Source organism: Oryza glaberrima, chromosome 1 (assembly GCF_000147395.1).
Source record: "Oryza glaberrima chromosome 1, OglaRS2, whole genome shotgun sequence".
NCBI lineage: Eukaryota > Viridiplantae > Streptophyta > Magnoliopsida > Poales > Poaceae > Oryza > Oryza glaberrima.
In genome coordinates, this window is record NC_068326.1 from 31,914,171 (window position 1) to 31,928,896 (window position 14,726).

The 14,726-nt window shown below is 47.3% G+C and overlaps 2 protein-coding genes across 2 annotated transcripts; both read left to right on the forward strand.

Annotated features, from left to right (window-relative positions):
* The first annotated feature begins 7,744 nt into the window (after window positions 1-7,744).
* On the forward strand, window positions 7,745-8,880 carry LOC127756144 (protein LURP-one-related 8-like). Its single transcript, XM_052281577.1, has one exon. The coding sequence runs from the start codon at window positions 7,925-7,927 to the stop codon at window positions 8,564-8,566; it is 642 nt and encodes a 213-aa protein (XP_052137537.1). The 5' UTR covers window positions 7,745-7,924; the 3' UTR covers window positions 8,567-8,880.
* A 2,017-nt stretch (window positions 8,881-10,897) lies between these two features.
* On the forward strand, window positions 10,898-14,631 carry LOC127772528 (2,3-bisphosphoglycerate-independent phosphoglycerate mutase). Its single transcript, XM_052298465.1, has 10 exons — window positions 10,898-11,014; window positions 11,331-11,511; window positions 11,828-11,955; window positions 12,047-12,197; window positions 12,295-12,498; window positions 12,649-13,077; window positions 13,470-13,658; window positions 13,738-13,833; window positions 13,923-14,078; window positions 14,232-14,631. Exons 2-10 carry the CDS (start codon window positions 11,350-11,352, stop codon window positions 14,394-14,396), a joined length of 1,680 nt encoding a protein of 559 aa, XP_052154425.1. The 5' UTR covers window positions 10,898-11,014; window positions 11,331-11,349; the 3' UTR covers window positions 14,397-14,631.
* The last annotated feature ends 95 nt before the right edge of the window (window positions 14,632-14,726 follow it).

Here is a 14,726-nt window from a genome sequence, read left to right on the forward strand (position 1 = left end):
GTGCCCTCGCATCACGGGAATCCCCTGTACGCTACGCTGTACAGGCGTACAGCTCCCCTACCACCACCCGGCACCCGCGCACACACTGCACAGTTGCGCGCGCGTACCCCCATCCACCGCGAGTCGCCGTCCCGTCGTCCGGTTCGCGGTGTGCGGCGCGGTGCATGCATGCGATCGAGCGATGGGTTGGGCGTGTGAGTGACGGAGAGCGACGGTGTCGGGGGACGGAGGCTGTGGCCTTGGCTTTGTGGGGGTTGGGGGACAGGCTGCCTGGTTCGACGGGGGTAATCCGAAAGCGAAACGAAAGCGTACCGCACTGCTGATCGATCGATCGATCCGACCCACACTCGTTTTGATTTAATCGCGGCTGGGCTCGCTCGAACGCCACTGGGACATCGAATTAAGGAGAGGGATTAAGAGAGACGACAAGAAGACACAATGATGGGATTTTTTGCTTAGTTGGGGTCCTGCAATTTGGTTGCCCGCATTAACCCGCCTGTCCCCTGCCGCCCTCCCACCATGTTTGCACTTGCAGGCGATCGCCCTCGCCCCTATCGGAGTGTGAATGTGATCGATCTCGCATTTCTCGCGGTACGACCGTGTTTTGGACCATGCATCATTTGTCTTAACCATGCAAGCATAGGACCCCTGCCGTGCTGGCCGGGACGTACCGTAGATGTCTCCCCCAGCACTGCAGAGTTCCCAGCTGTTTGGGCTAGTTTACCTGCTGGAGACGCCTGTGGCCTGCCATTTGCGTACTTCACAATGGTCACATTTTCTGTTTCAATGTGTGCTAGTATTATATATCTATGCTTGGTAAAATATGATCAACTCATCAACATGAGAATCTGAGCAAAAGACCCTGCTAATTAGATATATATTTTACTATATAGAGGCCACTGTCGAAATAAAGATATATCTTTCGTCTAGTAGGTTTGATGATAATTGATAAAGTATTTCTTTTCCCCCTGTTTTATGAATAAAACCTGCTACTAATTAGATGTTTAGATTTTCCTACAGATGCTACGGTGGAAATAAAGGTAGGACTATCTTTCTTCTCCTTTTCTTTTTCTTTTTTTTTTGCAAGAAAGGACTATCTTTGATCTTAGTACTTTCACGATAAAGTATTTTCTTTTCCTTTTTCTAGATTATGATGAGCAGGTCTGCAGGTGATCGAAAGATGTTTGCACGCATTACTAGCAGTTGAGAGCAGAAGCAAGTGGGGTGATGTGTGCACTGAGTCATGCAACCTAAAAAGTGTCAGTTTGAAAACTACAAACACCATTCTAAAATCCAAAGATGAAAAAAAGGGAGTGCTGCCACTCATAGAACTTCTCGAGCGAAGGGTCCGCTGGTATCGATAACGGCGAGCAAGGGCTTAATTTCTTACCCCGTTTGTTGATTGTGTCTGTCCTTTAGCCATCGTCTTTCTCCATGAAAAAACAAGACTAATCATTAATTTCTCAGTGGGTAAGTGTGCGTGCCTAGCTAATTAATTTATTTGGGTTAAAATAACGGCATGAATATTGTATCCAAACAAAAAAAAATGTTTCAAAATACATATAGTACAAGCTTTGCCGAGGTTAAGCAGTGCGTACCTTTCTTGAGCAATGCAATGCTGGAGTCCACTAATTATTGCAAATGGAATAACGTAATTAGCACCCTAACAGATATAGATTTTTGCTACTGTATGCTAGTTGTTGTTTGGATTTCCAGCTTATTTTTCTTGTCAAAAGAAAATGTAGCAACCTTACTTCAAATCCATGATATTTTGCTTAGATTCTTCAATACACGTACCCCCCCTTATCGATTACACTACACTATTATACGGTCCTTTAGAAGTTGATTGATTAGGCCGGGAATTATGGACAAAATCATTGTGCCATAAGCACCGGTCTCCCCCAGTACTGTTCCCAATCCTAATCGAGCATCTCACCGAGCTACCAACGGCCGAGGGCCAGAGGGCCTGATTGCTCACCGGTTTGATGGACGCCTCATCAGCATGTATGTACATATACTGCTGCAGACTCTGATGCCCCACCTAAACCGATGTACTACTTCTGTAGAATGTACTTGTATATGTATAATTAAATCTCATTGATAGTATTATTAAAATAGGAGGAATTAAGTGGGTAGTTTAATTTGAAGAATGTAAATACCCCTTAGACCATATTCAAACGGAACTACTATTAAATCTTCAGACCAAGGAGTATTAAGTACAACTACTGTAAGTCAGGCTTTCCGACCTCTCGTGTCGCCCCTCCCTCACGGGCGACTGGGAGGCGACGACCTCATCAGCGCTCGTCTCCCCTTCCCTCCTCCTCTGCCTCGCCGCCGCCCGAGCGGCCACCGGCAAAGCCACGCGGCCACAAGGACGGCGGCGGCGGGGCTTTGTCCTCGCGCTCAGGCATGGGAGGGGGACCTGCTCGGGGGCAGCGGAACCGGCCAGATCCGTGCCGCCCGGCAGGATTTGGCGGTGGAGCAGCCGGCGGCGGGGCTGAGCGGTGCGGCGGCGGTGTCTGGTGGTGGTGGCAGCGGCGTCAAGGCGTTGGCGGCAGCGGAGGAAACCGCCAGATCCGCGCCTGGATCTGGCAGGACGGCAGCCAGCGGCGGGGATGGCGACGGCGGCAAGGGCGGCGAGGGGATGGCGTCAGTGAGGTGAACCTGGCCGCGCCGGCGGCGGATCCAGCGCCCGGAGGTCTGGCGGTCGCGACGGTGGTAGCGACGAGTTCGCGGCGACAGCGGCGCGGGCTACCACGGCGGGCCGTCTGCGCCATGTGTCGTCGGAGCTCGACGACGGCAACAAGGTGTGGGAGGATGACGAGATGGCGGCGGGGATAGAAGGGCAGCAACGGCTGCTGTGGTGGCGGCGGAGGTGGCAAGGGGATAGCGTCGGTGAGGCGAACCTGGCCGCGCCGGCGGCGGATCTAGCGCCGGAGGAGTCTGGTGGTCGCGGCGATGGTGGTGACGAGTTCGCGGTGGGCAGTCTGCACCGTGTGCTATCGGAGCTCGACGACGGCGAGAGGATGGTGAGATGGCGGAGGGATGGAAGGGCAGCAGTGGCTGCGGTGGTGGCGACCGTCACCACGATAGGGGGAGGCATGGCAATCTCGGGTGGCTAGCCGGGGGCGTGGCAGACGGCCGCATCCGGCCGGCGCGGCAGTGTTTGGAGGAGGGGTTGGAGGCTGGCTTGGCGTAGAGAGGCACAACTGATGGCAGCGGAGGCCGGCTCGGCGCGAGAGGCGCGAGCGGCGGAGATGGAGGTCGGCTTAGCGCGAGAGGCGCGGCCGGCGGTGGAGGAGGCGACCTCAGCGCGAGGGAGGAGCTGCCGGTGGATGTGGGCGGTCTTTGTCGCTCGAAGGCTGGCCGGCGGGGGGCGCCGGTGCAGTGATCCCACATGGCGGCAGAGGTTGAGTGGTGGTGGATTCTTGGTCTAGCAGCGGTCGGTCACGCTTAGCGGCGGCCGGTCCGGTGCTAGCCTTCTCCCGGGCTTGTGTGTTGGTGCTGTCGGTGTGTGGGTGGTGGTATATTTTTTCCTTTTTCCTGGTTACGACCCTCTAGGGTTGTAATCTTGTAATATTTTCCTGCTTTATCAATAGAACTTCGCACCGTCTCGTGCAAGTCGTTCAAAAAAAAATCTTCAGACCAGATTAACTGACTGTGTGGCCTAGTGATAAAACCCGGAGATGTACACTGTTTGTATTATCTACAGAAATTAGGTAGCATAGAAAAGAAGAATAAACTTCGTATTAGTAATACAAGCTTAGCTAACGTGTATCAAAATCGACTGCACACAAGCGTGGGTGCACACTTGATTGGTTACAGCTAGGACAAATCACACAAGAAAATGGCAAAGTAATGTTGCGAACAATTTGATGAAGTCAATCAGTATACGTAGTTTCTCAAATTATGGCCATAAACTAAAATACCCACACTTACCAAAATTAATGACCAAAACTTTACCTTCCTATTTTCTTGGCAAGGTTTGTATTGGCTAATTAAAAACCCTATGTGTCTTGGTGCCTGGGGTGAATTGCAAGTATAAACCCCCTCTCGTATACTCCCTCCGTCCAAAAAAAAAAAAGGCAAACCCTAGGTTTCCGTGTCCAACTTTGACTGTCCATCTTATATGAAATTTTTTTATAGTTCGTATTTTCATTATTGTTAGATGATAAAACATTATTAATATTTTATGCGTGACTTGTCTTTTTAATTTTTTTCATAATTTTTTCCAAATAAGACGGACGGTCACGTTGGACACGGAAATCAGCGTTTGTCTTTTTTTTGGGACGGAGGGAGTACTTGTTGTCTTATTCAACTTAACTATAAATTAAAATTTTAACACTTAATTTAAAGTAAATGTGATGATTTTTTTGTCGTTGTTTATTTTTAAAATTTTGTTTTTAAACTGCTAAAAAAGATGGATTTGTTTTGCCCGTATATATTTTTTGCGGGTTGTTTAGTCTAATTTTCCACATCTCTTCAGCCGTAGAGAAACAATCAGAGCCCTAAAGATTCATATCACACGTTAACCTTCTTAAATATGTTGACTCGAAATATTAACATATATAATCTTCTTAGTTGCGCTCAACTCCATTTTTTGTGCTGAACATGGCCGTGCTCACGTAAGCTCACACCAGCTTGTTAGTTTATTTATTTATGGCACTATATCTGCAGCTATTATCGCTAATACTCAAATGCCAAGAATTTCTAATGATTGGCTAAATTACGAACGTACAATTAATAGTGATCCTAATAGCAGGTACAATAGTAGACTATTAGCTGGCTATAAACATATTTTAATAAGATAAAAGATGAGAGAAAAGAGCAGCGGGCTACAGATCTGTAGCCAGCTGCAGCACAGACTCCAAGACATAGTATGTGTATGACAGGTGGGACTATATACTAATAGTATAGTAAATAGTTATTGTATGAATTGGCTATTAGATTGGTTACAGATAAATTGGAGCTAGTAGTGGGCTATACTATTAAACTTGCTCTAAATCTCTATATTAGTTTAGTTTAAGGAGACCAAGGCAGCCAATGAAGGACATACAGATGGCTCTGATTTACTACACCGTACTAGTCAGTCTCAAACTCTGACTTTTTTGCCCCCCTCCACATGAAAGAAAAATCAAGAACAAATACGACGTGCACAGTCAACTCCCAAAACCCGGTCTACAATCAAACAACTGAAATGATCAACGTCGTCTCGAATGCAAACAAAAGAATTGTATAGCTAGCTAGCTAGCTATAGCAGAGGCTGGCTCATCCTCAACCAATCGATTTGTGTCTAGTCCACCAGTTAATTAATCACCAAAGATAATTAACATGACCTAATTAATCCATCATCAATCACACATTCCCACGCGTTCCATATGTGATCAGTTCACCCCACTAATCATCGTGCTGCTTAGCTCTGCACCAATAGAACTCCTTCAATCTGCAATAATCTTAATAATCTTTCGCCGACCTTACCCTTCAAGGCTCTGCTTCTACTCAAAATCTACCCACCCAAAGCCTCGCGTCTCGCCGCGTGTCACAGATCCGGGCCCCACCCGTTCATATTTCTACGGCGGCGCGTTACGTATGCATGGATAACATAAATAGCGAGAATTATTAGGGTCTTAATCCCGGACCGGTAATGCGTCTACGTTTGATGCGTAGCCCGCCTTATCGCCCAAGGAGATAAACCCAACAAAAAAACGCTAAATAAACAGGTATATGTTCGGTCTCGTCGATCACACATGTGTAGCACGCACAAAACGTTTTGGTTTGTAATCTGTGGATATATACATGATCGGTGGATTGAACGGTATACTGCATTACGTATGACATAGAGCTATCCTGCTTGATATGCAGAGTGGTAATGCTCCATATATAAAACCACCGATATTATATGATCTAAGTTACACAAAATCACAACGACTTTAACATATGGCACATCATTGACGGTAACATAGCTTTGCAAAACCATGCCATTGACCAATTTGGCTTACTACCTTACCAAAAAATAAGAAATGATTTATTACTTGGATAGCTAAAGCATGTATGCTTGGAGATCAAAGATTTTGTAAATTTGAGATTTGATTTTAGAACTTTCGTATGCAGTGGATCACATTATAATTGGTAAGCAGTATAGTTTTGTGAAACTCTAAAATCATAATACCTATGCCACATGCTAAAACAACTGTGATTTTGTGTAACTCGAGTCACAATATCAGAGTTTTATAAAATTTACTTTAGCGTGAGTTTGAATCTACATATTCTTGTCTTCTACTTCCTCTTTTTTCACGTATACGCTTCCCAAACTACTAAACGGTACAAAAAAAAACATAAAAGTTGCTCTACAGACATATTAATATATTTTAAAGTCTTTTAGCTAACATTTAATTAATCATATACTAATAAACCATTCCTTTTTTCTTTGCATATAGGAGAGGTTTTCAACCCCTGCTTCCGAACATATATTTAGATTAGAGGATCTTCACATAATTTTTAGAGGAATATTAATGTTGTTCATATGATTTTTTTTCCTTTCCTATCGTTCGGATCATGAAAATTATTTGTAGAAAATCCAAAGGAAAATTTCCTCCGATGCTGATTTCACAGCAGAAGTATAGGAAAAATCCATCAACTCAAGCTATTTTTTAGTTTTTGCTTCCTGCATGCAAATACTAGTCGATCAACTTCATGCGATCCAAATACCTCAACTTTGGTATTTCTTTGTTTTTCATTCTTCTACTTTACGCTTAAATTCCTTTTCTATTCATATATATTTTATATCATATATTTTTTAAGTAAAATATATGGTCGGTCCTTAAAGTTGAGCGTGGGTGTCACTTACATCCATAATCTTGTAAATTGCACATCTAAACATACCATCTTGTTTAAGTGACTCGTTGAGGTCCAAACTTCACTTGACCGGCTCTGACCGCCGACGTGGCACACCATACAAGCACCAATTTTACAAATAAGCCCCTCTGCCACAGTAGCGCCATGAACAACACAAAAATCCCCAAATCCTCCTTCTCCGCGCGCGCTCGCCACTGGCCGCCCCCTCCTCATCGCGCACCATGGTTGCGGGCGGCGGCGGGTAGAGCAGCGGTGGGTGAGCGCATGGGGGCGTGCGGCAAACGGCGGCGGGTAGAGCAGCGGTGGGCGAGCGCATGGGGGCGTGCGGCGAACGGCGGCGTCACGGCAATGCCGGGATCCGTAACATCATGGCGACGTCGGGATCCTGCTGCCGCGCCGCCCCTCACCAGCTCTCCAGCACGACGGCATTGAGAATGGCGATGGAGGAGTGGAGGACGACGACGAGGACGACGCTCGGGCGTTGACGGCGGCGGCAGAGACGGAAGTTGCTTGGGCGGCCGTTGGCGGAGCGGAGGAGGAGGTAGCAATTTACAAGATTATGGATCTAAATGACATCCGCGCTCAACTTTAAGTACCGGCAGTATATTTTACTTTTTTTCTATCTAGGTATAATCCGAACGAGCCCATAATTAGCGTGCATGTAACGTTGCTATATGGGTTTCTTTGAGCTGAAGCGTAGTATATGTACGTGATGGAATTGATTAGAAGCCAGCCAGGCAGGGGAGGGTCGTTAAGTAGCATCCCATGTCACCCCCTGCCCCCACACATGTCAGAGCAACATGCATTTGCTTCCTTGGTTTTAATTAATTCAATTTCTCGCCTCTTTTCTTCCTAGGTGTACAAGTGTACAGCCCCTCTCTTTTTGCTTATCACAATTCAGAAGGTGTGTGTGTATATATATCTCTCCTACCTCCAGCTACTTCACTTGTCAAATCCCAAACACAAACACCTAGCTAGCCTCCTGAGCTCATCAGCTTAGCTTCGCCTAGCTAGCTAGCCTGACTGCAATCACCTGATTGATTTGGTTGATTTGTGGGCGCGCGCGCGCATGGCGAAGGTACATCCTAACGTGGTGCCCGTGGCGGCGGCGGCAGGGCCGGCCGGCGGCGAGCGGCGGGGGGAGGAGGAGGAGGAGGCGGCGGCGCTGACGGTGTGGCGGAAGTCGCTGCTGTTCAACTGCAAGGGGTTCACGGTGTTCGACGCCAAGGGGAACCTGGCGTACCGCGTCGACAGCTACGACACGGAGAGCGGCGACGAGGTCGTCCTCATGGACGCCGCCGGCGCCCCGGCCTTCACCGTCCGCAGGAAGAGGCAGCTCAGTCTGCAGGGGGAGCAGTGGCTCGTGTTCGCCGGCGAGGCGGACGGCCGGCGGCCGCCCGTGTACGCGGTCAGGCGGACGGGCCGCGGCGGCGGCAAGTCGCTGGCGCGCGTGACGCCGTGCGCGGGCGCAGCCGCGGCCGGCGCGTCGGCGGCGTACGAGGTGGAGGGGTCGTACGCGCGGCGGTGCTGCGTGGTGTACGACGGCGAGAGGCGGGCGGTGGCGGAGGTCCGGCCCAAGGAGGCGGTCGGCACCGACGTGTTCCGGCTTGTTGTGCAGCCCGGCGTCGGCGTGTCGCTCGCCATGGCCGTCGTGGTGGCGCTCGACCAGATGTTCGGGAGGCCGTCTCTCCTGAGGAGCTGGTCCTCGTAGACCTCTCCTCTCAGTTTTTACTTAAATTTAGTAGCTAGTTTCTTTCTGTTTGAATTTTTTTTGCCCCTATTTCTTGGGGTTAATGAATATACATGAGTGTTCTTGATTCCTACAAATGATCTTTTTTTTTTTCTATATACATGGTTAACATGAAGTCCCAAATCCGGCCTTGTCTATGGCTTTTTTGGCAGTAGTACTAATCAACTTGACCAAGACCTCTGTAAAGATGTTTTACAGGTGTGTATGTATATATGTACAAAAAAAAAGAGAAATATCAAGAATTAACAATGGGCAGTTATTTTTTCCCCATACAATTCTTGGGTTCTTGAAATGTCATCTTATCCATTAACGCTACAGTGCCATGTTAATCATCTCAACGCGTAACCATCGTTCGCGATCCATCCAGAGATGGGGAGTTTGCGTCGTCTTGTAGTAGCCTTATTAGCCCCAGCTCTGAATGGGGGAAGATGGAGATGGGAATAGCGCACTTGATGAGTCAGTGTTGTTTGCATCTGCATGTGGACTGTCAGGATCGTGACTCCTTGTCTAGCTAAGCTCGGGGGACCATTTGCCATGCACATCGCCATCCTGGAGAAACGAACTCGCTGTTTTTTTTCAGTCTTTTCGCTCGCCTGTCTGAAGATTTCAGTTATTATGAGAAGGGAAGGAGAGAAAGTTGCTGCTGCTTTGGTGCGTTCCAGGTATCGGGGCGAGTCAGCCCCGCTAGGTAAAAATCCCAGGTGGCAATGTGCCAGATCCACGCCGAAAGATGGATATCTGCAGCCTGCAAATGAGGTCGTGTGTGTGCCGCCCTTGCTTTCTTTTGTTCTTTGCATGTGCTTGCGAGCTGGGTCTTTTGCGTCACTGCGTGTGAGGCGTCTGCCAATTGGTGATCATCAGTAGCATCTCACCGTTGATAGCTTACAGAAATCAAAGGTTCTTGCGAGGTCTGGCCGTCTGGATGAAGTACTCCTAGTTCATCTTCGTTTTTGGAGGGATGGGATCGCCAGAAAAATGGCTTGTAACATCGTAAAAAGACGAGAACGATGGTTTACACTACGTTTTGTTGGGCTAGAACAGATGGGCCATATGTCCAGCAACACGTCCCAGCCAGAATACGTCAAAGTTTAATCGTCATCCTTAATCGCAATACCAGAAATTTTAAACCTTTAGTCACAAAACCGGCTTAAATTAGATCTTCCGAGTTCCGATGGTATAGCTGATAGTTTTGGCTGACGTAGCAAGTTGATTCGGTCCACTTTGTACCGACTAGGTGATTACGTGGCTAAAAAAAGTAGGTCCAACATGCCATCCTCATTCTCTCCTCCTCCTCCTCAACCTCTCTCTTTCCCTCCTTTCCTCATCGAGTGCACCGGCCGCTGAGCCTGAGTGTTTGCAGCCCCCAAACACCCACCGCCACTTCTGCCTTCGAGCAGACGAGCACTCGTCGCCGTCGTCGTTTGCACCTCGGAGCAACTGCCATCCCCGCTCGTCATCGTCGTAGTAGCCTGCACCTCGTTTTTTAACCAAAGGGCGCATAAGATTTGTAGTATTGTGGGTTAGGGATGTCGATTATACTCGACGTAAAGCATAAGGACAACAAGTAAACTTATTTCATCCCAGCCAACCAGACATGGGCCGCATGGCCGACATTGCTCCCTACCAGGCCCAGGATGTACCGGCCGGCCCAAAGTAGTAGCAAGGTAGGCTGGCCAGAGCCCAAGCGCCAAATCTGACCGACTGCCACCGTGCCGCCCGTGATGAACACTGGAGTACCCGTCTTATGGAGAGCGAGAAGAAAGTACACAGATGTCGATGTGCGAGAAGAAAGCGAGAGCGCCTTCGGGCGTATCGCACATTCCAACTCTAATGGTTTAGCCCCCAGGACGCCGGGGCCCGTGGCGGCGCGGCCAACACAAGACCGGAGAGGAGCATTCGTTCGGCGAGGAGGGCTTTTCCCATTGGAAAATCTGGAGAAACCCGGCGAAAAATCCCGTCGCCGCTGGGAATATCTCGATGGAATATCCAAACCCAGCGACGGAATTGGACTGGGACCGGACTGGACGGTCACGATGGAGTCTCGTCGCTCCCACGTGACCGCCGCCGCCGCCATCGCGGCCGTCCAATACCAGCAGCGGCCGTAGTAATAAAAAAAACAAAACTGGTGGATCCCGTCCCCCGTTTGGAACTTTGGATCCACCAAATCAGACGGAGCCACCTATCCGCGCCGTCAGATCTCTCCATTTCTCTCCACGTGGCGTCGAGAGGACCGTCCGATGGTAACGCGACCATCCTAAACAAGGTATTCGCGTGGACCCTACACGTCGCCGTCGCGCTGCTTATTAATATCGCGCCGCCCACTTCGTCATCCTCCTCGCGTACTCCGCTCTCGAAAAAGAAAAGAAAGGCTTTCGTCTCGGTGGGCAAAAGCGCGAGGGCAAAGCGAAGGTAAGGGCCTCTCTGATCTTCCTCATCGATGGATGCGTCGTTGGTTTTGAGCGCGGTAGCTTGTTTGTGGTTCGGTTGTTCGCCGATCGATCGGTAGATCCGCCTGTGCGAATCTGATCTGACGCTCGAAATCTGATAAAAATTGGCGAGATTTACAGCGTTGCTTAGTGTTAATTATGCTCGATTAGGCCACGAGTTGGTTCGGATTGCTAACCCTGATATTAGTTGACTTAATTATGTGTAGTTTCTGTACGGATCTGAGGATTTGCTGCACCTAACTGTTGTATCTGAGCTTTGCGTTGGTGTGATTTGGTAGGTATAGCATCTAGTAGGCGATGGCGAGCTCCGGTTTCTCATGGACGCTGCCCGACCACCCCAAGCTCCCCAAGGGGAAGACGGTAGCCCTCGTCGTGCTTGACGGATGGGGCGAGGCCAACGCCGACAAGTACAACTGCATCCATGTCGCCCAGACGCCCGTCATGGATTCGCTCAAGAATGTATGCTTCCTTGCCACATGATTATGATTTGGGGTCATGCAATTTTTTCTGCCTTTAATGTTGTTAGTGATTGCAAATTGCTTTTCTTGTTTTATTTTCTGTAGATTAGGCATCCTGCTTGTAACTGTTTGGTTATCCCATTGACAACAGACAGTTTGGCTAAGATGATTAAGTCGTAGGTTTAGCCTGGACATATATTTAATGAAGTTGCATCCATGATTCCATGTTGTGCTGGGTTGCCCTTGTGCTATGAATTTACGCCTTTGCCTGCACTCTAGTTTCAGCAGTTAACTCTTTTTTTTTTGTACATTAAAAGGGTGCTCCCGAGAGGTGGAGATTAGTGAAGGCTCATGGAACAGCTGTTGGTCTTCCTAGCGAAGATGACATGGGCAACAGCGAAGTGGGTCACAATGCTCTTGGTGCTGGTCGCATTTTTGCTCAGGGGTAAGCTGTTGTTGAGTTTTGATTCATTTGGGAACTATAGGTTGGATCACTCTGCATGTTTTGTGACAAGCGTGTTTCATTCTCACTGTAGTGCTAAGCTTGTGGACCTTGCTCTTGCCTCTGGGAAAATTTATGATGGAGAGGGGTTCAATTACATCAAAGAATGTTTTGACAAGGGTACCCTGCACCTTATTGGTTTGTTGAGTGATGGAGGCGTTCACTCCCGTCTTGATCAAGTGCAGGTTTGTTAAGCTCTGATGAATGGCGCCTTATATTGCAATGTGTTGTTTATTTACTGTCAATTTTTAAATTGGTGTGTTCTGTTTCACTCTATTTCAGCTGCTTCTGAAAGGTGCCAGTGAGAGGGGAGCAAAAAGAATTCGTGTTCACATTCTTACTGATGGACGCGATGTTTTGGATGGCAGCAGTGTTGGTTTTGTAGAGACACTAGAGAGTGATCTTTCTCAGCTTCGTGACAAGGGTATTGATGCACGGATTGCATCTGGTGGTGGAAGGATGTATGTTACCATGGACCGCTATGAGGTAAAATCTTCATTTAGTTATACGAGTTAAACCATCAACTTTTAATATTTAACTGTGCAGATCGCTATTTTTAAGTTGTTTGATTTCATTATTTCTGAATTTAATAACATGTTATATCCATGCTGAAGTTTAAGTCTTAAAAATGCACAGAATGACTGGGATGTGGTCAAACGTGGGTGGGATGCCCAGGTGCTTGGCGAAGCACCCTACAAATTCCAAAATGCAGTCGAAGCAGTGAAAACTCTAAGAGCAGAGACCAAGGCCAGTGATCAGTATTTGCCTCCATTTGTGATCGTGGATGAGAGTGGCAAATCTGTTGGGCCTGTTGTAGATGGTGATGCAGTTGTGACTTTCAATTTCCGAGCGGATCGTATGGTTATGCTTGCCAAAGCACTAGAGTATGCAGACTTTGACAAATTTGATCGTGTTCGTGTACCAAAAATCCAGTACGCTGGGATGCTTCAGTATGATGGTGAGTTGAAGCTTCCGAGCCATTACCTTGTCTCCCCACCAGAGATAGAGAGAACATCTGGTGAATACTTGGTAAAGAATGGCGTCCGCACCTTCGCTTGCAGGCAAGTACCTGGCTTCCCACTCTCTTTCCTCTGATACTAAAAATATTGACTGGTGACTTAGTAATTTTTGAGGTACTTAGGCCATAAGGGAGTTGATTCAAATCCTCTATACTGAGTTTTACTTGCTGTGCTAATTTTGGTACCAAGTTTAGCAGTGATATAGTATTTTTTGCTTTAATTGTAGTAATAAAACAACTCATTTGATATAAAACGACTGCTTGGGTGCAGAAGAACTGAGGGAATTACCTCTGGTTGCCTATTAGACCTTTCCATGATGCTATTTCGGTCCTTAATTGTGGAGTTTATAGTTGTCTATTGTGCTTATACAAAATAATATTCTGTCTTAGTCCATTTGTATTTATGCTGTAACTCATTGATTTGTTCTTTTACAGTGAGACAGTGAAGTTTGGCCATGTCACATTTTTCTGGAACGGAAACCGATCTGGATACTTTGATGAAACTAAGGAAGAGTACGTTGAAATTCCTAGTGATATTGGAATCACATTCAATGTTAAACCCAACATGAAGGCACTTGAAATTGCAGAGAAAGCCAGGGATGCCATTCTTAGTGGAAAGTTTGATCAGGTAGGTAATTGTTTCGTCGGTGCTCAGATGACTGTTTGCCTATATAAAATGTTGCTTAAAATTTTTATTACTCTTTTAGGTACGTGTCAACCTGCCGAATGGTGACATGGTTGGTCACACTGGTGATATTGAAGCCACGGTAGTTGCTTGCAAGGCAGCTGACGAAGCCGTTAAGGTGAGCACAAACAAGACAAAATATATGCACACAGTTATTTCTGCAAGTCGTCATGTACCGTAATGGTAATCCCTCCCCTCCTGGAACAGATTATTTTGGACGCGATTGAACAAGTCGGTGGTATTTATCTTGTCACCGCTGATCATGGAAATGCTGAGGATATGGTGAAAAGAAACAAATCTGGCCAGCCACTTCTCGACAAGAACGGTGGTATCCAGATTCTTACCTCACATACTCTTCAGCCGGTACGTGCAAATGTTCATATGATGCTATGTTTTATGTTGTGTGTTTGTTGATTACTGCGATGCACCTTACATATTCGCCCTGTAATACCAAGTAGAGTGCTTTTTTTTTGTTGTTGTTGATTTGAGTTTTTAATGCCTATATAAAACTTGCAGGTCCCGGTTGCTATTGGAGGTCCCGGTCTTCACCCTGGTGTGAAATTCCGGTCTGACATTCAGACCCCTGGGCTCGCCAATGTTGCTGCAACCGTAATGAACTTCCATGGTTTCGAGGCTCCTGCTGACTACGAACCAACCCTCATTGAAGTTGTGGACAACTAAAATAGTAAAATCGCGGTAGCGAAGTTTTGTTCCTATAGTGTTGAGATGATCAAGAGTGATCATATCATTTAATAATTGAATAATTTATGTTTGCCCGCTCGCTGCTCAAACTCTACTATGGAGAGAAAAGAGTGTATTTGACTTGCAGTTCTGCTCTTATCTGTAACTAGACGTTGCCACGCAGGCTGGCCTGACGTTTTTTCATCCGTTATATGCGATAATGCGAGGCGTCAAACATGCTCTTGTCCAGTACTTAAAGTTTGGATCGTGTTAAAATCGCGTAATGTTATGTGCAATGTGCTTGGCTCGCTTTGCTCCAAGAAAGCAGCA